This window comes from Oreochromis niloticus, linkage group LG2 (assembly GCF_001858045.2).
Source record: "Oreochromis niloticus isolate F11D_XX linkage group LG2, O_niloticus_UMD_NMBU, whole genome shotgun sequence".
NCBI classification, from domain to species: domain Eukaryota; kingdom Metazoa; phylum Chordata; class Actinopteri; order Cichliformes; family Cichlidae; genus Oreochromis; species Oreochromis niloticus.
The window spans coordinates 19722025-19743982 of NC_031966.2; the positions used below are offsets into that span (position 1 = coordinate 19722025).

At 39.3% G+C, this 21958-nt stretch overlaps 1 protein-coding gene across 9 annotated transcripts in view; it reads right to left on the reverse strand.

Moving 5' to 3' along the window:
* Window positions 1-68: 68 nt before the first annotated feature.
* Window positions 69-21958, reverse strand: part of atp11c (ATPase phospholipid transporting 11C (ATP11C blood group)) — a 43022-nt gene continuing 21132 nt past the window's right edge. For 2 of the 9 annotated variants that reach the window (XM_005467455.4, XM_013271362.3), the window contains exons 4-31: window positions 19664-19744; window positions 17968-18075; window positions 17099-17227; window positions 16555-16643; window positions 15950-16000; window positions 15468-15532; window positions 15296-15377; window positions 15059-15209; window positions 14235-14432; window positions 13564-13734; window positions 12920-13131; window positions 12695-12766; window positions 12521-12594; window positions 12308-12411; window positions 12019-12200; window positions 10966-11232; window positions 10631-10802; window positions 10418-10520; window positions 10170-10315; window positions 9247-9306; window positions 8472-8599; window positions 6890-7025; window positions 6738-6803; window positions 6474-6577; window positions 6190-6346; window positions 3968-4076; window positions 2982-3013; window positions 69-2696 (exon numbers count right to left, since the gene is read on the reverse strand). In XM_005467455.4, the coding sequence (XP_005467512.1) occupies window positions 3972-4076; window positions 6190-6346; window positions 6474-6577; window positions 6738-6803; window positions 6890-7025; window positions 8472-8599; window positions 9247-9306; window positions 10170-10315; window positions 10418-10520; window positions 10631-10802; window positions 10966-11232; window positions 12019-12200; window positions 12308-12411; window positions 12521-12594; window positions 12695-12766; window positions 12920-13131; window positions 13564-13734; window positions 14235-14432; window positions 15059-15209; window positions 15296-15377; window positions 15468-15532; window positions 15950-16000; window positions 16555-16643; window positions 17099-17227; window positions 17968-18075; window positions 19664-19744 (3213 nt within the window). In that variant the 3' untranslated portion in view covers window positions 69-2696; window positions 2982-3013; window positions 3968-3971. Of the gene's footprint in view, window positions 2697-2981; window positions 3014-3967; window positions 4077-4980; window positions 5072-6189; window positions 6347-6473; window positions 6578-6737; window positions 6804-6889; window positions 7026-8471; window positions 8600-9246; window positions 9307-10169; window positions 10316-10417; window positions 10521-10630; window positions 10803-10965; window positions 11233-12018; window positions 12201-12307; window positions 12412-12520; window positions 12595-12694; window positions 12767-12919; window positions 13132-13563; window positions 13735-14234; window positions 14433-15058; window positions 15210-15295; window positions 15378-15467; window positions 15533-15949; window positions 16001-16554; window positions 16644-17098; window positions 17228-17967; window positions 18076-19663; window positions 19745-21958 lie in introns of those variants that run through there. The other 7 variants (XM_013271360.3, XM_025911081.1, XM_013271364.3 and 4 more) reach the window with 7 other exon arrangements.

The following is a 21958-nucleotide window of genomic DNA, read 5'->3' on the forward strand; positions in this document are numbered from 1 at the left end:
ATTCAGATCTCCCATCAGACAAACCCTGCTGACACAACATGTGGTGCAAAGCAGCACAAGGCAGTTTGTATCTTCAAAACATTCTGCTTTATTAAAGAACAACATCTGGTTTTTAATATAATTTTTTCAAAGAGGTACATTCAGCTTGGAGGTTTAGAGTGTTGAAGCTGGAGACCCAAAAGGCTGGAGGTGGCAAGATGTCCCTGCTGTGTAACGCAGAACTTCTGCTGTGCCCACCTCCACCCCTCACAGACAGGGTCCGCAACCACAAAGCCTCTCGTGCTTTTTTTTTTCTTTTCTTTTTTTTTTTCAACATTTTGATTTTTTTAAAAAGTGGCTGGAAAAAGGTTGCATTAAAAATACAATCCATTCTTTTTACTTTTAATTTAGACAGGCAAAATTAGATTTGAACACATTTTAAGCTTCGAAAATAGCATTTCTTCTTTTTCCATATATATGTAACTTAAAGGTTTATATCTGGTAACAAAGCAGGCAGCCCCTTCTGTGGATCATCTTACATCCAGTTATCTCTGGCACAAGTCTTTAGGTGACCAAACAAAACAAAAATAAAAAAACAAAACTCCTGCTTTCCATATAAATCCTTAAAGTCCCTTAGGCCTAACAGCTGCATTTGCCATTGTGCAGATGGTTTTTTAATTTTATTTTTTACAGCTATTTAGGTTACAGTAAGGGGGGTTTAATAAACAGCATGTTTGAGCAGAGATCAGTGAAGCAGTAGTTAAAATCACCAAAAAGACATATTCTATACAGATTGGCATCTAAACATGAATAATCAGTAACAGTGATCGCTTTCAACTTCAACTTGCAGTTAAACCACCAGACAAAAAGTAGTGGCATTGGGTCCGAGGCTAATTTTGGGATGTTGAATGTCTTCACAGAGGAGGGTCTGCCTGTCTTTGTGTAGATAAAATGGACTATTAAATGACACTGGCACAGTCTCACAACAGAGCTGTAGTAAAACAGGCCAACTACAATGACACAAAGCAGAACACGCTCCACAATTTAAAACTGAAAGTAATAAAAAATATAACATTTGTGAATCAAATTACATTTACTTAATAAATATGCAAAGTACACAATATACACTTGTGGAGAAAAGAAAGGAAAAAAAGAAACAAACCAAAGCATTATCAAAAGTGTCTGAAATCATGTAATTATGTTTAAATGGAATGTATGAAGCGCTACACACAAGTTAAAGGAAGAAACAAAGGGCCAAACGGTCCACTCCAGAGAGTAGTCTCACAGTGGCATTAACTATTCCGATCTGGAGCTGGTTTTCTTTAATCCCCAACTTCAGCCTGACTGAGACAAAATAAGCAAACTTGTAAATGGGTAAGAATACAAATACCTCATTTAGGCTCTAGTACACGTGTGACTTTATGTGTAAGGTGGTTACTCTTCGTGTAATGTTCTTCTCTGATATGTGCGTGCTCAGGCATATATTCATGTGCCTTGGTGACCATCTACACAATGCATAAACCAGTTTCCTTAATAGTGCAGAAAATGTCTAACAGAACTACATCAGTAAGGTTCAAGTAATCCTGGTTTACATTACACACAGGCATTTGTGGCTATTCTCACCCAGTGCATTTGCCGTACACTTGTGTCACGCGCATACAACAAAACATCACTTTTAGGGCACGTGAGTGCGGACAGACTCTGATCGCATTGCGTTCATGTTTTTGGCTTCGAGCAGATGCTAACAATATATCTCTATACTACTGCACATATATTAAATTTCTCATTCAAATTTGACTCTCTTAAATTATCTCTGAGGTTGGAATATTGGAGGTGACGCTCCAAGCAATGTCTCATTGTCAGAATATGCTTAAAATCTCTAATGCATTTCTTAGCCTTACATAAACACACACAGTTTTTGGACTGAGGGTTGATATGACCTCTGCTGACCCCTCATAGCTTAGTATTCAATATAAATGGCATTACTAGATACAAATAAACATCTACAACCAGAAAACCATTCTAACAGTCTTTAAGCTGATCTGAGCTGGGCTGAAATCACATTCAGTAACTTCTCATCCCAAATGATTTGGATCTGTTGATGAGTGTGTTTACTAAAATATTTTAAACAATTTAAAACTTAACAGTTGAAAAGTGTGATACCAATAAAGTAGAATAACCTCTGAAACTGTTGATAATATAGTAAAAAAGCTTGTAGATTGCAGAGACCAAACGTTGGTGGAGTTGTGTGTTCTTTTGAGCCTTCTTTCATGCACATTTAGCATTCTTGAAGTGGATATTTCAGCTGCTTGTTGAAACAGCAGTTGAATAGAGCTACTGACAAGGCAGCCATGTATGCATTCGTTTCTATAGTAAGGTACAAAAAAATGAAAAAAAAAACTCATGCCTGGGGTCTAAGTACATACTGTATAAAAGAATGTAGAGCACTGCTCTGTAAGCATGCATGAGAGATGGCTGCTTTTTGAGGTTGGACAGTGAAGGACGGAGAAGGAGACACACAAGTCAAAAGACTTTTAAACCCTCTCAAAGACAGAACGTGTTTCTTCTGATTTTTTTCCATCTCCTCCTTTCAGATGGCAGACGTTCTTCCTTGGAACGGGACCCTGAATGAGGTTGACGTGACTGTTATGAGTCCTTGATGCCTTTTAGTCGCGCTCCTTTAGATGCTTGTACGATAGTGGCATTACTGCTGCAATCTGAAAAGGATTGGGTGAGCAGATGTTACCTGATGTTTTCGTCAGAAGTTCATACCAACAAGAGGACAAGGACGAGACACCTTGAAATCACCCCCCAAATCATCCGAGTATAAGCAGTGATTAACCACATGAAAGTCACTACAATGCCACCGGTTTCCTCCACCAGATTAAAAAAGAAATTAATAAAGGAAATGATCCAGATTTGATTTGATTGTCTACTGAATTGCTGAAGCTCAGCAGAGACACTAAGCAAATACAGAAGGTTAGTGCTGACTCTTTGTTTACCTTGATGATTGTAGGAGGGGTTCCAATGATGGCTACAGGGAAAGTAGAAATGTGAGTTAAACTCTGCAAGCTGTCATACAGTCTCTTTCTAAAATTGGCAACCAGAGACCATGGTCAATAGTAATGGATATGTGCAACATTCAGTCCTTCATCCAGGGGGTGGACAAAAACAAAATGTAAACACCTAAGGATATTTAACACAGCATCGCAACACAATGGCTACTTTTCATTATTCGCAGTGTTTACATTTTTTGTGTTCTGTATTTTTTTCATCTATCCCCTGTCATGAAGTGGCATCTGGGCAGAGGTTATGCCAACATCACATCATGCACCGAGTCATGCAATGCACTCAGAAATAAAACAGTAAGCAGACAGCCATGACCAATTAGGGTTTGGATGTACACACAGAAGACGGTGACCACGACAAATGATTAAACCACATTGTTACAAACAGTACAAATCGTTCCGAAAATGGGGCCAAAATCATAGGCCAGCCCTGCCGTTTCACACTGTTGGGTAAAGAGGATGAAACCACCACAGACACTCTTACAAGGTCCAAAAATGAGAGAGGCTGAAATAAGAATTTGGATTTGAAAGCACATCTGCGCATGCAGAAAGGTAAATACAAGCTCAGCATCAAAAGGGAGGCTGAAAGGAGCACGAGTCTGCACAAGAAAAACCCCCAAACTTTTGAAACATTAGGTCAATGGATGCCTTCACATATCAAGTGAATGCACCATTTGGTCAGTTTAATAGAAGTGATTAAACAAAACAAGAGGCATGGAAAAAGTGCATCTCTTCAGCCAGCCAATATGAGCTTAACACAACACACAAGAACACAAAGAGTCTTAATAAATGCTGCCTTTATGCTACTGTCTTTGATTTCCTTGTTAAAACTCAAAGTTAGAGACGAGAGAGCTGCTGGACTGGTTGACTGGGGGAGCAAATCACTGATTGGCTTAAATGGCCTGAAAGTTGGCTGGTACCTGTTTAACTGACAGTACTGGACTCATCTGAAAAGGTTCTCATGAGCAGGGGCCTGGCTGAAGACCGGGGTGACTGGATGCCCCCTGCGCTTGACTGAACCAGCTTCTTCTAGAAGGGTGAGGCAAGAGACACCAGTGACGACACTACGCTGATAATCACATACATACTTTGCCTTTCTCACCGTCTTGTGCTCTCTTTTGCACACAGACATAAATATATACACACAAAGAACAATTAAATACATTCAGGAAGACTTCGAAGTAGACATGTAGACAATGAAAATTAATCTAGGAGCCTTTTTAGACAACCCTTCTAGGAATTATCCATTTTAGAAGCCCTTTAGTCGACTTTTTAATAGGTTGAAATAATATAGGGTTACTATCCTCGCAAATTTCACAAAATAAGTATATCTTAAGACATATACAAACACACACACGCACAAACATACACACACACACACACACACACACACACACACTGTCAGGCTTGAGGATCCAGGATGTGGTTGTGAATTTGGGCCTCATGCAGGTACGTTTGGATGCTGTGATGTGCCGCAGCCACCTGACTGGACATGCGAAGGCAGCAGGCAGTGGAGCAGCAAAGGCAGCTGGGAGGAGACACTGACTGATGCAACTAGGCAGACAAGCGTGGCAGACTAACAGCAAGTTTTTAGCATGGACAACCTGTCCTACTCCACACTGCTGGAAGAGGTGGCAGCGTGCCATTCTTCCCAGTTTCACAACAAAGAAAATCACTCAAGTCAAGGTTTAAAATGGTGCCTTCCAAGGATAGCATTCCTGATATGACACAGTACATCAGAAATTTGAAATGTCTGACCTAATCTGTCCAAGCAAATCGGACTATTAAAATCTACAAAACAACAGCCTGAGTTATTATAGGTGAAGAAAGGACTCTAAACAGTGGGAGAGGAAGGACACAGAAGTAGGAAACAGGCAAGTGTTGCACAGACACAGAAATTCTGAAGTATAAAAGCTGACAAAGAAAAAGAGACCTCAGTCACTCCATGAGAAGCTGTGAGAGCTAGCGGTCTGTGACAACATGAAGATAGTGGATGTCCCAGAGGAAGGAAGGCGATGTTTCATCTTTAGGGAGGATTGTCCAGAGAAGTAAGAGAGAAGGAAATAAGAGGGTGAGATAGTTATGTGTGTGTTAAAGAGCAAAGCATTAGCAGTAGTTAGGAAAAAGTAGGAAAGGTGAAAAATGAGCCTAAAAACGAAAAATATGAGCACCATACTGAATATTGCAAGTACTGAATATTGTACAAATCTGCAAGTTATGTGGCTCTCCACAAATATGAGTAAAACTTCTCATTTAGTTTATTACTTCTCCCCCACCAAAAAAGGAATAAAATCAAGTCTAGACACAATAAAAAAATAAAAAAAAAATAAAAAAAACACCAAAAAAAAGTATGAATACCACCAATGATTTCCATCTGCTTGCAAAGACATTAGAGAGCCCACTGAAATGACAAAATATGCCTTTGACAGACTTCTGGTTGAAGTTAAATAAAAACAGCCTTCAGAAATAATTCAACAACAGGCATAATTTTAAAGATGCACAGAAACTTAAAAAAATTATCCCTTGGTACACAAAATATGTTTTGGGGGTGGTTGGCTTATTTTAGGTTTCTTTTCAAAACCTTTTCTTCTCTCATTAAACAATTCTCTTAAAACACTCTTAGCTTTTGGAAAACGTGCAATGTTTATGACAAGCTAACCGACCCCTTTAAAATAAACCTGCATAATGTACGTCATGCTTTAAATAGCCAGCAGAGGGCTGTAATAGATCAGATATTTGTGCTTGGGTGTTAGCTTTCAAATGTCTTTTTTCCATTTCTGAATAGTGTGAGATGTAATTTACCCCTCCCACCATCCTCTTCCTGATGATCTAACACCAAAGCAAAGGAAGTGTGAAGAGAGGCAAACAGCTCCGTAAAGATCTGCATTGCTCTATGTTAGCAAAGCCATGCAAATGTCACAATCAGCAATCACATTAAAATTCCTTGATTTAAATCCTTCCCTGAACAGTACCTCATAAACCTCTATCAGTTCAACCTAAAATATATTAAGCATATGCTCCATTAACAAAAAAATCCATTAGCAAAAATAATAATTAGAAAAGAACGAAGAAAGGGAAGTGAGAGGGAGAGAGAGAAAGAGAGAGGGAGAAAAGAGAGAAAGAGAGAGAGTTATAGCACTACCTGTCGAGCGTAAGGGCCGCGGGGCTTGCGGAGCACCACGTAGAGGATTTCTGGCAATAGGCTGAGCAGGATGAGCACGATGATGACCAGCCAGGCTGACACCGAGCTCAGCATGTTGGCAAACACAAAGTATAACCGTTGCTGTCTCAGGAAAGGCCTGGGGGAGAGATGACACTTCAGTTTATACTGTCTGGAGGAGATACATGTTTGACTAGAATGAAAAGGCCAACTAAAATGACTACACAATAAGATTTGTTTTTTTTAACCCTCAGTTGATTTCTAACCATATTACTCCTCCCCAGAAGAAGCTGAAAAACACATAGAAAGCCAGGGAACCCCATATCACAAAGTGGTTTATCCATGTCCAGTGCCGTGTATCCAGAGCCAACTAGAATGTTGGAGAAAAGAAAGAAGTAAGAGATCTTTTAGAAAACATATAAAAGAACTTTGCAAAAGACATGACTAACAAAATATCTGCTTCAAACTCACATATCTGCTCTAATGATAGATGTTTTATAAATGTTAAAATAAACAGGGGTGGAGCTTACCTTTAGTGTTACAGTGAAAACAAGGATGGTGAATACAATCGTTCCATATGACCAGTTCCCAAAAGCCTACAGTCAAAAAAGTAAAACAATCAGCAGTTGTAGTTAGGAGACTGTAGATATGAAATCTGTTTAGAAGTGGATTTAAATCAAACCTGGCCATTATCCTGCAGGGCTGGGTTGCTGAACAAAAACCAAACACCAAAGAAGAAGACCAAGCCGTGGAAGACTCCCAGTAATGTCCAGTAGAGAAATGGTCCCCACCGTAACATCGCATTCTTACCAATCTGTCTAAAGATTTGAAAGAGGAAAATTAACAAATTTATTTACTTGCTGTAAGATTTCCTGTTTATCACACAAAAGGACAACACCATTATATAACGTATTAATGGTGGCCAAAAACGTTACTGTGTAAATACAAATGAGCTACCATCAAAATTAGTCAACTAAACTTCACCAGAAGAACTTTTTAACCTGTTCATTAAATATTTATTTTTACTTTTTTTTTAACTTTTAAATTATGCCTGAACCTAAACCAGGACTTTATTTAGTAACAGTATAAGTCACAACTTCCAAAAGTTGGTTCTGTTCATCTGGATGTAGCGTTTTCAGAGGGAGAAACGTTTCGTCATTCATCCAAGTGACTTCTTCAGTCTCAGCTGACTGCAGGTTTCCCCAATCTTATAAACAGTACATTTGCATAATGACTGAAACCAGCCCACTGAAGGAATAATGGGCTGGGAGGTCAGTTCCTTAATCATAATTATGCAAATTCTCATGACCATTGATCAACAACCACTGATCAAGGCCCACTGATCAAAGCCCACTGATCAATGGCCATGAGTACCATTGACAGAGAGTTGGGGAACGGCTGCAATCACAGCATTGTAAGATGGCGAAAGGAGGATTGCCAGGATTTATACATCGGGAAAACCAAACAACCGCTGGCGAAGCGGATGGCACAACACAGACGAGCTACCTCGTCAGGCCAGGGCTCTGCAGTCTATTTACACCTATGGGCCAGTGGACACTCTTTCAATGATGAACATGTAAACATCAAGGACAGGGAGGAACGCTGGTTTGAGCGCGGAGTCAAGGAGGCCATTTAGGTGAAAAGGGAAAGACCATCTCTGAATCGAGGAGGGGGCCTAAGGGTACATCTTTCGCCATCTTACCATCCTGTGATTGCAGCCGTTCCCCAACTCTCTGTGAATGGTACTCATGGCCATTGATCAGTGGGCTTTGATCAGTGGGCCTTGATCAGTGGTTGTTGATCAATGGTCATGAGAATTTGCATAATTATGATTAAGGAACTGACCTCCCAGCCTGTTCCTTCAGTGGGCTGGTTTCAGTCATTATGCAAATGTACTGTTTATAAGATTGGGGAAACCTGCAGTCAGCTGAGACTGAAGAAGTCACTTGGATGAGTGACGAAACGTTTCTCCCACTGAAAACGTTACGTGCAGATGAACAGAATCAGCTTTTGGAGATTTACTTACCTGGATGATTGAGCATGCATCAAGACGATATAAGTTACAACAGTAAAAGTATACAATATAATTCTGTACCTAAATTCAAAATAAACACAGTCTCTGGATAGTGTTACCAATTCTTAAAACAGCGATCCAAGTCTAGATTTAAAACATAAGAAAAGAATCTCCTAATCTCTATTAATGTGGGATTTTTGATGAAAGGACAGAACATAACAAGCACATCTACTTTTATAACCCAGTGTACCTGTAGAGGGTAGCGTTTTCCAGGAGCATCTCAATGGAAATGTGCTGTTCGAAAAGACTGTAAGCCAGGATGGGCATAGAGGTGAAGCAGATGTTGTACATCGTCAGATACGCCGCATCATACAGGGGCTGGGGAGGATGGGAGCAGGAGGAAAGGTTGACGAGGGAAGGGTTGGTGGGGAGGAGGAGGAGGGGTTAATATCACGGAGAGGACACAACTCATACACACCACCATAACTTGAGCACAGAGCACATCATGAGCAAGCTTATATACATCTTTCACGTGCTTGTGAAAGATCTATATCAGAGACCAGTGGCATGATGGGGGAACCCAAAAAAAAAAAAAAGAAAAAAAAAAGAAAATCACCTTTCCACACAAAAATATAATCACTCAGTGATCTTAAAAAGGATGACAGATGTCTAGATCATAGATTTTTAATAATAAAATTAATCCATGTGCTCCAAAGTATTTCCATAAGATTTTCTCCTATTTTAATATTTTTTTCTAAGACTAGGAAAACAAACAAATGCCACCAAGATTACAAAATATCCATATTGTGTCATGGTGTATTCGTGGTGGCACAACATGACCGGCGTGAGTTTTGCCTGTTTATATTGTATGACGATAACAGAGTGCATACATCCCAGGGACAGTGAGGAAAGGGGATTGTGAGGACAAGAGCTGAGCATTCGGGAGCACACAGAGGTGTGATTTTAGGGAACACTACTTCCTTTCATGTTCAGAATGTCTTTGAACCTCGATTAGATATACTTACTTGCTGGGAACAGCCGCAGAAGAACTGGTACAAAAACTGTGGTAAGATGAAGCAAAGATTCTGCAGGCGAACAGAGAATGAAAACAGGTTCATACAGAGTTCAACTTAAAAATCAGTCTAACTTGTTAATTCAAGTCAAATCTCTCTCCCTCACACATATAATACTATATGTGTGTATGAGCGTGTGTTTATCCATCCATTTCCTTCTGCTTATCCAGGATTCAGGATTGCGGTGGAGCTAAAGGTTGTCAGTCTATGGCAAGGCTGACACAAAGAGACAGTCATTCATGCTCATGTTCACACCTGGCAATTTAGATTGTGGGACAGCTAATGTATACGGTGAGAGGGCACGGACAAGCGAGGGAACATGCAAACTCCACACAGAAAGACTCCAGTCAGCCAGTGGATCCAAACACAGGATCTTCTTGTTGTGAGGTGACAGTGCTAACCACTGCACCAGTGTTAAGATACCAAATGACTTTTTGTGGGTACTAGATGTTGGTCAATATAGGATTTTTAAGATTGTCACTGATATATAATGATTTAAAAATCCAATATATGGGTTAATATTTATTTTCTTTCAGGCACACGAAACGCCCACAGATATCACAAATCTTTTTTATCTGACAAATTATAACCATGCACTTTATGAACTTGTTTTATTTCCACATCAAGTCACTGATTAGTCATTTACACTCTGAGCACCTGATCGTTGTGTTTGTAGCATTCCAAACGTGTTTTCACGAAAGGGCAATTACAAAGTGCAACTGGCGGAAAACACTGACACCCATATTATGGTCATGTTATGCTGATACTGACATATTGGCAAAAAGCTAAAACTGGTTGACAGTATCAGTCAACCAATATATCTGTCAGCCTCTAGTGGGTGCTCCTAGTTGCCTGGATACAGAATCTCCACTTACCTTATAAAAGAAATACTGCACCAGGTGTGCAATGCGAACATAGTAGAGATGCCCATGTGCCAACAAAAGTTTCTTGAGGTGCTTGAGTTTGGGGATGGCATAATCACTGTTCCTCACCGCCTGTCGACCCTCTTTCCCCTTAATGCCTGAAACACCAAGGCCAAAACAAATGACACATTTCTGCACTCCACTACACATAGAAGAGTAATTAAAGATAGCTAAATCAGCTTCAGCATGACATTTCTTACCAATGCCAACATGAGCTTCCAAAATCATGCTGACATCATTGGCTCCATCTCCAACAGAAAGGGTGATTGGGCTGCCTTTGGAGTTCTTCACCATTTTAACTATCTACAGATAGATTGATACAACAGCTGAATAAAATCAGAAATAACCTTTCACTGTGAAAGAAATCAATTCAGTTTTTTTTATTTCTCCACTTATTAAATCACTGTTCTGACCTGTGCCTTTTGTAAGGGAGCCATGCGGCAGCAGAGCACAGACGTGCAGTTTTGACAAATCTGCAGAAATAGGTCCTTATAGTCATGTAAGTTGTTTTCAGAGGATGAGTTGAGCACCATCGACAGAGTGGCTCCATCTACGATAAAACCAAAATCCTGGCTGGACCAATTCCTACAATACAGAGTAGACAAAATAGTTCAATCGTTACTAATGTTATTTTTGGTTAAACTATTGCCCCCCACACCCTAATAAAAAGTCACTATCAAAAAAATAAATAAATATCAGAATAATGTCAGCATATAGCACACAGGCTTGTGTAGTCTAAGGAGCCAACCTGGCAACGCGTGTCTTTGCTGGTGGTGCATCCTGTACAGTTTTCTTGTGGTACTCGAGCAAGAGGTCATGCAGTCGGTCCTCACGCCTCTTTCCTGGATACTCTAAAGTACGCACTGTTAGCTCCAACAGCTCTGTGTTCCTCTTGAACAATCTGCAAGCATAGCAGGTGGACTTGGCCGTCTCCATCTTGTCTCCTGTTAAGACCCACACTTTAATGCCTGCTCCCTGCAGAGCCTCCATAGTCTCTGCTGCCTCCTCTTGAAGACTGTAGAATAATAATAAGAAAAGAATCATTATGACTACTAGCAGCAAGAATACCTACAATTATGTATAGTTTATATGCATGTATAAAAAAGCAAACAAAAAAAAGCTAAGCTAAATTCACAAATTTCAGGTTTGGGAAGGCATAGTCCTTTAAAAGTGTGAGTGTTTGTATATTAAATGATGAATACATGGTGATTCACGAATATGTTTACTTCCTTTGTTGTAGTCAGTGCATGTGTTTTAGACTTAAACTGTTGTAATTCATGCAGTCTATTTTTAAAAGCTGGAATCTTTGATTGTAGGTCCCAACTTAACCATAAGATGGCAGCGTGAGCTTAAATTAAAAAGCTCTGAAAAGAAGGGCTTTTAGCTGATTCAAACTAGTCAGATGAAAATAGAAAGCCAAAGTCATACATGATGAAAAAAGTGACAGTTCAAGATGTTTAAAACATCCCCAAAGGGAGGAATTAACTCAGGACAAGACTTGGTGATTTGTTTATCAAAGGCTTTTGCACTCTTTTGGTTTCCATATGAATAATATTGTGTATTCTGGGATTTCTCTATGCTGAGGATTTCACCATCTATTTTTTTTGGCACTGATTTTTATTAAGGGGCAAGAACAGCACAAGTATGCAGATTTAAGGATATTCAGCAGCTTTCAACATGGAAACGTTTCTCCCACTGAAAACGCTACGTCCAGATGAACAGAATCAACATATTTGGGGTTTCAACACAGCAGTTTCACAATTAAGAGCAGCACAATTGTATATTTTGTGCGAGCACCCACCGATCTTCAACAGCAGTAGCTCCAATTAGATTCATTCCAGTCTCCACTTGGTTGTAAACAGCCATGAGCTTCTCCTCTCTGTCCTGCAGAGCCAGTCTAGCTTCCCTTAATCCTGAATCTACCTGGTCATACTCCTCAGGGGTGAGATGTTTGTAGGCCACACACAGTGTTCGGTAACCATCCTAAACAGTAAAATAGCAGCTGATGTTATTAAAAGACAAAATGTTATGTTAGGAAATCATTTCAACAGATCTAAATTTGGGAAGATGAGATGCTTTCCACCACGTACTGTTGCATTACGCTCCACATGCATGCGTATCTTTTCAACTTCCTCCTGTTTGACTCGGGGGAAGATGGAGGAGTCGGCTCCCTTACAAAAAAGCAGTGTTTCACCTGGGGACAAAAAAACCCCACTATTATACAGACACCCAGCATCAGGGATGTGCTGGCCAACGCTACATTATTAGCATTCCAATAACGTTGACAGTAACCTTAAGCTCACCTGATATTGATCTGACAATTACACTCATTCGCCTTCTGACTGGGTCAAAGTTCAACACATGAAGCAATTCATACCTATAGGATGTACGCAGAGGAAATAAAAGATGTAATTTGAATACAAACAATAACTGAGATTTTAAAAAAGAAAAGACATTCCAAGAAATGACTAACTTACATTTCAACGTCATTTGTCCTGTTGAGAATTTTCATGGTTTTACTTTCGAGGCCAAGAAATGTGAAGCCGTACCTGAGATCGAGACAAATCAAAACACAAATGGCTTCTCAATAAATATTATAATGAAATTATACCAGGTACATTTTCCTTAGGTTTATCAATTCCAACTGTGTGCTTGTCAAATAGCCACCTGAAGTCACTGAGTCATGACACCCAACCTCTTACCTCATTGCACCCTGGACCAAAGCAATCTCATCAGGTGAGGAGGCTATAAAGCCCCTCTGCTCCTGCAGTGGAGGGACCACTTGTCCATCTACCATTAATCCATCCACCTGGTCTATCCGTCCATCCTCTTGACCTTGACCCTGCTCTGTAGACTCCTTTACCTGGACTGTGTGGCACAGGCACAGGGCACGTAGAAACAGCTCTTCCCTTTCCTATAAAAATTACGTAAACGTGGCTTAATACTGTTTAAAAAAAAAAGCTACATGTAGGGCTTTACAAGTAGATAATTCATTCATAAACCTTAAAATAAATTCATAAATCTTTTTTTTACTTAATAATTAACAACCAAACAAGGAGCTATATACAGTAGCTGGAGTTTGGATAAAGCCTAGAATTTACAACCAAACTGACCCGTTATCAGCACAAGTAATTAAGTGCAATAGTCTGTGAAGTGTTATCAAGTACTCGTGTCAGGAGCATGCAGCTCCTTCCCTCCGCTATGTTATACCGCATATGTCGACATGTCAAGGAGAATGTACCAGGGTGACCAATAAAGGGTCTTTCTGGGCAGCGAGCTATGTAATGGCCATATGTTAATCCTTGTATGACTTTTACAACAGATGGCGGGACACCACAACACTCACCCTGCCAGCTTTCTGTTGTACTGTGTTCATAGGTCCATCTGTAACGCAGAATCCGTCCACTTCCGAGCTCGCGTCCCTGTACTTGTATTGGTGGCCATCAATGCAGCACTCTATGAACTCCATGTTATTCTGAGTTAGGGTCCCCGTCTTGTCTGTGAAGACGTACTCCACCTACAGGCAACATGAAAATAAAAATGACACACACTTCCAAAACCATAAAAATTCAGTTTCTCGTTTAAAAGCCTCCAACAATAATATTAGGCAATTACTTCCAGGAGGAAATTACACTGCATTAATCAGTTTAACGGAGCATCACCTTTAACTCAAATAATCATCTGGCAAACCAAGTGTGACTGATCTATGGCAGCGCTGTTTAAGTCAGCAGTGCCATAATAAAAATGAAACAAGGAGAATTCATTTTAAGGTAGCACTTAACATTAGTCTGGGGTTGAAGTTTTGCTTTTTAAACTACACAAAATTCAGTATAAAATAGTGCTACTGATTGTTCTACAGATTACATCTGGACATCGTTCATAGATGCTGGAGATGAAATGTTCAGGAAACACTTCTGAGTTTTTATAAACAATAGAGGAATTTAGTTACCATAATTAAAAAATTTTGGACACAGAAATGCAGAGTTTACAGAAAGCATCATGACAGATATTTCTGACCTGTCCCAGCTCTTCATTGAGGTCCGAGGTGTTGACCAGTGCCCCTTCCTCAATTTCACTGTCAAAGAAATCTTTATCCCAGGATATGAAAAACGATCCCAAAAACTTTTGCATTTCAACGGTCACATACATGGACACTGGAATGATGAAGTTGAAGAGCACCATGAAGGACAGGAAGTCGGTGAACATGTTAAGGTACTGTTGGTTAAAAAAAAAATTTTTTAAAAAAAAAAGAGGCACATAATATATTTACACACACATATATACACATACATATATATATATATATATATATATATATATATATATATATATATAGGGAGGGAGAGAGAGAGAGAGAGATCGAAAGAGTGAGTTGCGGTTTGCATCATTTTCTCCATAACCTAAGCAATTCTAAGAAACCATTCTGCAGTCCTACAAGTCACTGTTTATACTTGCAACAAAAATGAGGAAATGGCAGTCACAATGTTCAATGCGGGCTAAAGCAGAAGGTTAACAGATGACATGAAATAGACCACATCATATGGCAATAGTGGCCATTTTGCTCATTTTATAAGAGCTTTAAAACTATGTGTAGAGTTCCCTCAGCATTAACTACAACCCTTTAAGGACAATAATAATTACTAGTGAATTAACATAGGCCTCTATATTTATGTATGTAGTACACGATAACAGTATGATGAAACTTATCTAACAAGCCATATTTTGTTGCAACAGCTGTTCTTCTAGTTCTGCTTTAGACATGTTTTGTTTTCATCAGTCATTTTTCCTTTTTTTTTTTTTTCAATGTTTGTTTTCATTAGGTTTCTGAAATGCAAACTCACCCGATTGGTTTCCTTTTCTTTCAGAGTTTTCTCGTTGTACCAGGGCTCATCCTGTCCAGGCTTGCTCTGCCATACATACTTAAGCGTAGTACACACTAAGGCCTTGCTCACCAATATGCAAAGGTAAACCAAAAGGAAGGCATTGATAGACCTGTAGACATAAAAACTCCAACTGGTGAGTATCAAAGGTATTTTTTAGACTTGTTTTATACATATTGTTTTTCCCTGTAAACTTACTTTTCCACAACAGAGCGTTTCTGAGATTTTCCTTGGTAGTTAAGAGCCATCTTTGTCTCCATGCCGGTGTAAACTGCAACACCTTAAAAAAGAAAATAAGAAAAGACATCAGCCTTTTAGATATCGAGCCATCTTTAATATGTTACCGGTAAAAAAGCCATTATTGACTTACCACAGATGCTTTGAGTGTTCTTTAAAGTTGCTCCTTTCAGCAGGAGGTTTTCTGGGCCCAGTGACCTGCACAATCACATCAGTAGATCCACCTATTTAGTCATACAGTTGCTGTGCAATCCACACTCCTCTATCCTCTAAATGGAAACCTGGCAGGGAAGCTGGCATCCACTCTAATATACGCAGTGACAGTACACAGTATGCCTGCAGTCTGGGCTCACACCAGTTCCAGTGTTCTTGAGAAGGACACTGGCATTTGTTTATATGGTCATTACAAAGCAGTCAATGATAAATGCCTGTGGGAGTGCTTTGGAAGCAGTGGCTAAATCCCTGCCAGTCTGTTTTTATTTTAATGCTTGTCTGCTATAAAGGATCAATGAAATAATGATTTGCTGGTGATGTAAAGGGAAACAAATGAACAACTGTTTAGATTTTGTTTTCACTTTAAAGTATGCAGACTTGGTTGAACATGAGTGCTCTCACCTCAGCGTAGGCTCCTCATTGTTTTTGTAGATGTGCATACGACCAACAAACCTAGAACACAACGGCATACGCTCAAACAGATGAAGTGATTTGTGAGCAACTATTGTGTTAACAGTGGAAGAGATTTGAACTTAAGGTATCCGAATCTTTTCAGAGTTCATTTATTATTCAAAACGAACTATTCATTGATCTTAAAATCTGGAAGTTTAGAGTACTGCGTAATACTTTTAGTCAGTCATACTGTCATTTTCATTGGTTCAGAATATTCACACCTGGATCTTCAGGTATGACTAAATTATAACAGCATCACTGCTTGCCCCAAAGTTGACCTATATAGACATATTGTCTTCACACATAGAACTACACTTAAGTAAGAATTAAGTTCGTCTTGGAGAGACCAAGTTAGGACGACTTTCATTATCCCATAAATGCACTATGGTTTGCCGAAACCTTTTTTTTTTTTTTTAACAATCTGCATGTTGATATCAGAGTCATTGCAGACGTTTTTTTTTTTATCTGGCATTAAGTTAATCCACTGCTCAACAAACTACAGGCACCACATGCTTGTAGTGTAAATCTGTTGGGACCACATGATGATTGCCTACTTGTAAAGGTCAGGCTGTGGCTGTTCGCACTCAATGGTGGCGTTGAGAGATTCCACATCGCGCTCCGTGTCTGGCACTGTGTAGTGTGTCTGGACAAGTAGAAGAGGCAGACAGAGAAAGACTGTGAGCTGTGACCAACTTAGGTCAAGTGATCGCTTTAACTTCCACTGCTTCTCACTCACACACAATACGGAAAATTAAGAAGGAAAAAATACCAATATACTCGAGCACAAACAGGCAGGAACACATTTTTTAACAACTAAACAAAAGTGTAAACTCTTTAAAGTAAGACCAGCAATCAAAGAAAATAATTCATATTCCTATTAATTATAACTACACAATCATTTTAACATGTATCTAGCCAAGTGCAAATGTATTCTTTACTGTTATTCTACATCGACGACTCCTCTCTTATTACCTAATATTAATCAAATGAATGCACATTAAGTAAAACTTCATCTGCTTCTTCCAAACTTCATCTGGAACTACTTTTAATTCAAATTCTTTTATGCAAAACGATTGAAGAGTAGTACACTTATCTTACTTTATGGTTAGATTCTCCATCCAGACTTGCTGTGGTAACAAAACATGTGCCATCATCTCGGCTAGACTGCAGCAATATTAAATCACAGGGAAAGGTCTCGTCTTCGTCCACCTCCAAAACATCTCCCACCTGGAGAAACACAACCAAAGACCATTTGTGAAGACACAGTGTGCTTTCTCTCTCGTTTCAGAAGAATCACGCACGGGATGAATGGCAGACGTTCAAACAACTTTAAAATTACTTTTATCACTGATAAGACTTGTAAATAAATATGACTGCCAGGTCCCTGTTAAGTTGTTGTGATCAGTGACTAAAAACCCAGATGCTAAAAGTGAAAACAAGAACAATCCATAATCTTCTTTGAGCTCAGGTTTGGACTGCCAGGCAGTGACAAAAACCTGCCTGTATTTTAAATGTTTATTTTAGCAAAAGTAGCTAGCAGTAAGCTTATATTGGCTCCTGTGCTGGGAACAGCTGTTTTATACAACGCATAAACAGCACATAACAAAGCTTTGGTATTGACAGCTGGATGCTGAGTGGTGTCAGCTGTACAAGCAGATCTCTACCATAATAAAGTTAAATATATAAATAAAAGATGACCAAATACAAAATTTATTCATTTTAAAGCTACTCCTGAAAGCTGCTTAAAGTGAGCCAGCCAACTATACGTCTTAAAAAATAGAATGCACTGGATAAATAAGTTGCCTTTACAAACATGTCTGAGCATCAGATCAGCTCAGGAGACTATGTTCTCCCTTGTGCATATATCCCAAACAGTCCTGTATAGCTGCCAGCAGCTTTTCTCTGCTATTGGAGGAATTATTTTTCCATTTGATTTCAGCTAGGATGCATCTGCTGCTACAACATACCTTGATCTTCTCACTCTCTTTTTGTATCCTCCGGCCGTCTTCTAGCACTGTCACTCGGTACTTATTCACCTCATTGTCAGCCTTGTGCCGCAGCCAGTCCTCATATCCCTGTGGCAATATATCAAAATCAGAATAGCATTGCTTAGTACAACAAAAAGTAGAAACCTTTTCTGTGACATCTGTACCTATGGGACACTGACAGTTATAACTGATGTCAGTATAAAAAGGCACACAGTACAGCACTAGCTGTCAAACTAAGGGGTGTGCCCTGAATGTTTTACGGCTTCTTAATGGTGAAAGAAGTTTCAGCAGAGGATAAGCAGCATCCGTCATTCCCATGGAAGAGTATAAAACATGAATGTCAATGCATACAATTAAATTTCCACATCCAGCATTTCATCATTACGTATAGAAGTGCCTACAGCAGCAGAATGAGATGGTGATTGTCCAGCAGTGCAGAGAAACAGTATAAAATGAAATAATACTGAGTCAGGTAAAAAGATAATTTCAAAGGCTGCAGCAGCAAGAGCCACAAAACCTAGTGTGGACTTTATGAGGTCTCTAAGATGGGGATGGAGATGGAGGAGATGAGGATACAAGGGTAAACCAAAATGTGTGCCAAGGCTGAGTGTGAGCCAAAAAGCAGGATTACAGGATAATAGGAGGATCAAGTCTGGTTTAGTGATGCAAAGATTCTTCTTCTTATTATTATTATCCATATAATTATTCAGTCAAAAATACACACAATAATGAAGCATCTGCCATATAAATAATCTCACACAATCAAAAATGTGGAGTCTTGGTCTCTGTTAAACAAAAATTTCACTTAAATACATGAACATTTCATATAAGGTTATCGAGAATCATTTAGTCGTTAACGGGCTTCTCGTTATTCTTTTCCATGTGTTATATCGTCCTTTTCTGTTCCCAGTGCTTTGCCACAGTCAATATATCAGTCAGTTTGCATTAACAGGATCATCCCTCTCCTTCACCCTGAACTCAGCTTAGTTCAAAAGTCAGTTTGAAATTATTTTTCCAAACTTTCTGGCAGGAAGTATACAGTCGGAGAGGAAAGACCTATTTAAGCTTTATCTTCACCATCTCGTTCACCGTCTTTATGTGTGGAGGAACTGCCTGAGCCTTGTTCACAGAACTCCACAGTATAAACCAGTGTGAAAAAATATACTAACAGCACTACCATGAATGAACACGGACATGTGTTATCAGTGCACCCCATATATTATTGTAAGGAAATCCACCCATTATTGTGCATTTCAAAGCCGCAGCTGTAGACCAACTAAAAAGCCAATCTTAAAACAATACATCTAAAGCTGGGACAGGGAAGCAATAGAGTCAAAGAAACAGATACTCCCCTTGATAATTTGTACCTCTGAAATAGACTCTCTCTCTCTTCATTTGCTAACACTCCCCTAGAGGCTATTTCGTCTTCACCCCAATCAGAATTCACCAGCAGAGCACATTAATACAAAACCCAAGAGAGCATTAGGCACGTACTTTATACAAAAATCACACCAAGGCAGTTATGAAGAAAGGGGGGCTGTGTTATACAGAGAAGGAGGAATGATTTAGTGTGATGAAAGACTGTGTGTGAGAATAAAGACATGGCTATTTTTAAAAAAAAATCCCAATAAAGTGACTGTTACCAAAACTTACTCTCATTAGGAACTTATCTTACCTGCTTGATAGCAGTTACTGTAATCACAAAAAATAATGGTAGGCCACTGGTGACTGGGCTGGTGGGGGTATCCACTATCACCTAATAGGAAGAAGAAAAAAGAGAAACGCAATGTTAACGTTTAGCAATAAACATATGGCATTGAAACAGAAAAGCAATGCATTACATAAATCACTACAGAGTCCTCCTGCAGCAGCAATGTGTGGTAACGGTTTGCATGATGAGGCAGGCCCTCTAAATGCAGGGTGTAGTCCTTTTCTACTACTTCCCATATTTGTTCATCAGTAGAGAACACAAGGGAGACATTTACATTTTGGAGGGGAGAGAAGGAGGTTCTGGACCACGGAACTTTTAATCAAGTGAGCCAGGGATAGAGTGCTTAATCTGCAGGCATTCCAACACTACTGTGTCTCTGCCAAGGCATGGAAGAGGGCCAGCAGAAAGCTTTGACAAACTCACCTTACCTGCCTGAGGATTTCGCGAGAGAATCTAGAGGTAGAGTATGGGGATCTGACTTGGTTTTTGCATTTATAAGTCATGTATGTAATAAGAATGTGAGGATCGGGTAAACATCCAGCTTAAGAGCAGCGGCTCACAAGGCACCCAGCTAAAATCTCAGTACACAGAAAGCTCTTTGTGTTTATGTCACCTAAAACTATCAGAAGGATTTACTCTTGCATTTCTGATCCTGCAGAATGCAGTTGGGCTCCCCATGAGCCAAACTGGATACTACAGCACATCCAGCTCATTGATATTCTGACCAGGAGCATTACAAAGTGTCAGATAGACGTCAGCTCAAGTAGGATATGTTTTGATGCAGTCTCCAGTGTTCACCTGCGCTTGAACGGAAAATTAAATAAAAAATGGCAGCAAACTTAGTACGCACGGTCTGACACAAACACAGATCCACATACTTTGCCCATTCAAAAACACACTCATAAAAGTACAAGGGCAGTGTGCTAGAAATCCATCCAAACCTTACTGTGATTACAGTTCATTAAAGGATAAATCAATTTACAAAGCAGAGACAGACAAGTTCACCTCCACCATTTGGAGATTTAGAGTAGAGTCTGCATTATGTTTGTAGCTATTCCGGTGAGACAAAAGCAAAAATATTAGCATTGCCTCAGTAGCCGGATAGGTTGGAGAGCCAACAATCATTCAAGAGTATTTGGGAGTATACTTTCAAGACTCTTTAGATCTTAAGACTATATAGCTACATAGTCATGAAAGTGCCTCTTGAGAGAAGCAGCCACTGAGAACAAAGCTGGACTAAAGAGAAGGTGACCCCTAAAGGCAGATGAGCTAAATCAGCTTGTTTGAGTGGATAACCTAAGGCTCTGCACCAATGCCCAGAATAAGCTTAAAAACTGGTTATTTTGAACTCTAAAACATGAAATTCTATCCTAGTAGAGATCAGTATTAAAAATATGGAGTTGAAAATGAGTATAATAGGTCCCCTTTAATGTCCATCACCTCTTGTTCACATGACTGGATTTAGATTTGTCTAATCACAGAAAGAAAAATAGAAACTAACGTCTCTCTGATGCAGCAGCCAGATGGCAAAACCCAGCAAAGGTTTACCACAGTACAAAGAAAATGCTTTACAAAGCCAACTTTCAGCCTCAGAGTTGTTTGATTTTGATTTATCTTTAGCCACTGTTCAATAGAGGACTAAAAAAGAAAGAGCTGATGGTGGCATTTTATCTGTTCATCAACAAAACCCACACAAAACAACCTTAATCCCACACTATAATACAATTTCAAATCACTTGACAGGCCTCGAAGACATAGCTGTATCTAGGACAGCCTCCATTTTTGGAACAGTTGAGTTTTTTACTGAAATTTAATGCATCTATATTAAACCTACTTAAACTATTTTTGCTGTTTAGTTATAATTAAAACATTTATTTGTACTTAGTACTAAAACCACTAAGTGGTGCTTCCTTGTTTTTGTGATTTAAAAACATCAAGGCTGTGTAGCCCCAGGTGGTTTCTGAACATACATGCAGTTTGAGCTTGCTCAGCACGACATATCCATTGTCAGGAACATCATCGACAAATTCTTGGAACATTTTTGGAAAGCACGTGTGCCTCTACTTATACAACAGCAATGGCTCAGTGGCAATTTAAGTATAGCAGAACGTCACTATATACACAGCTACTCCTAAAAAAAAACAAAAAAACATTCATATTCTCAACCTCTGCCAAATAGCAAACTAGTCTCCAAGATTTTGTGTTCCACAATTCATCTGCACTGATTAAGAACAACCGCCACCAACTTTATACACACTT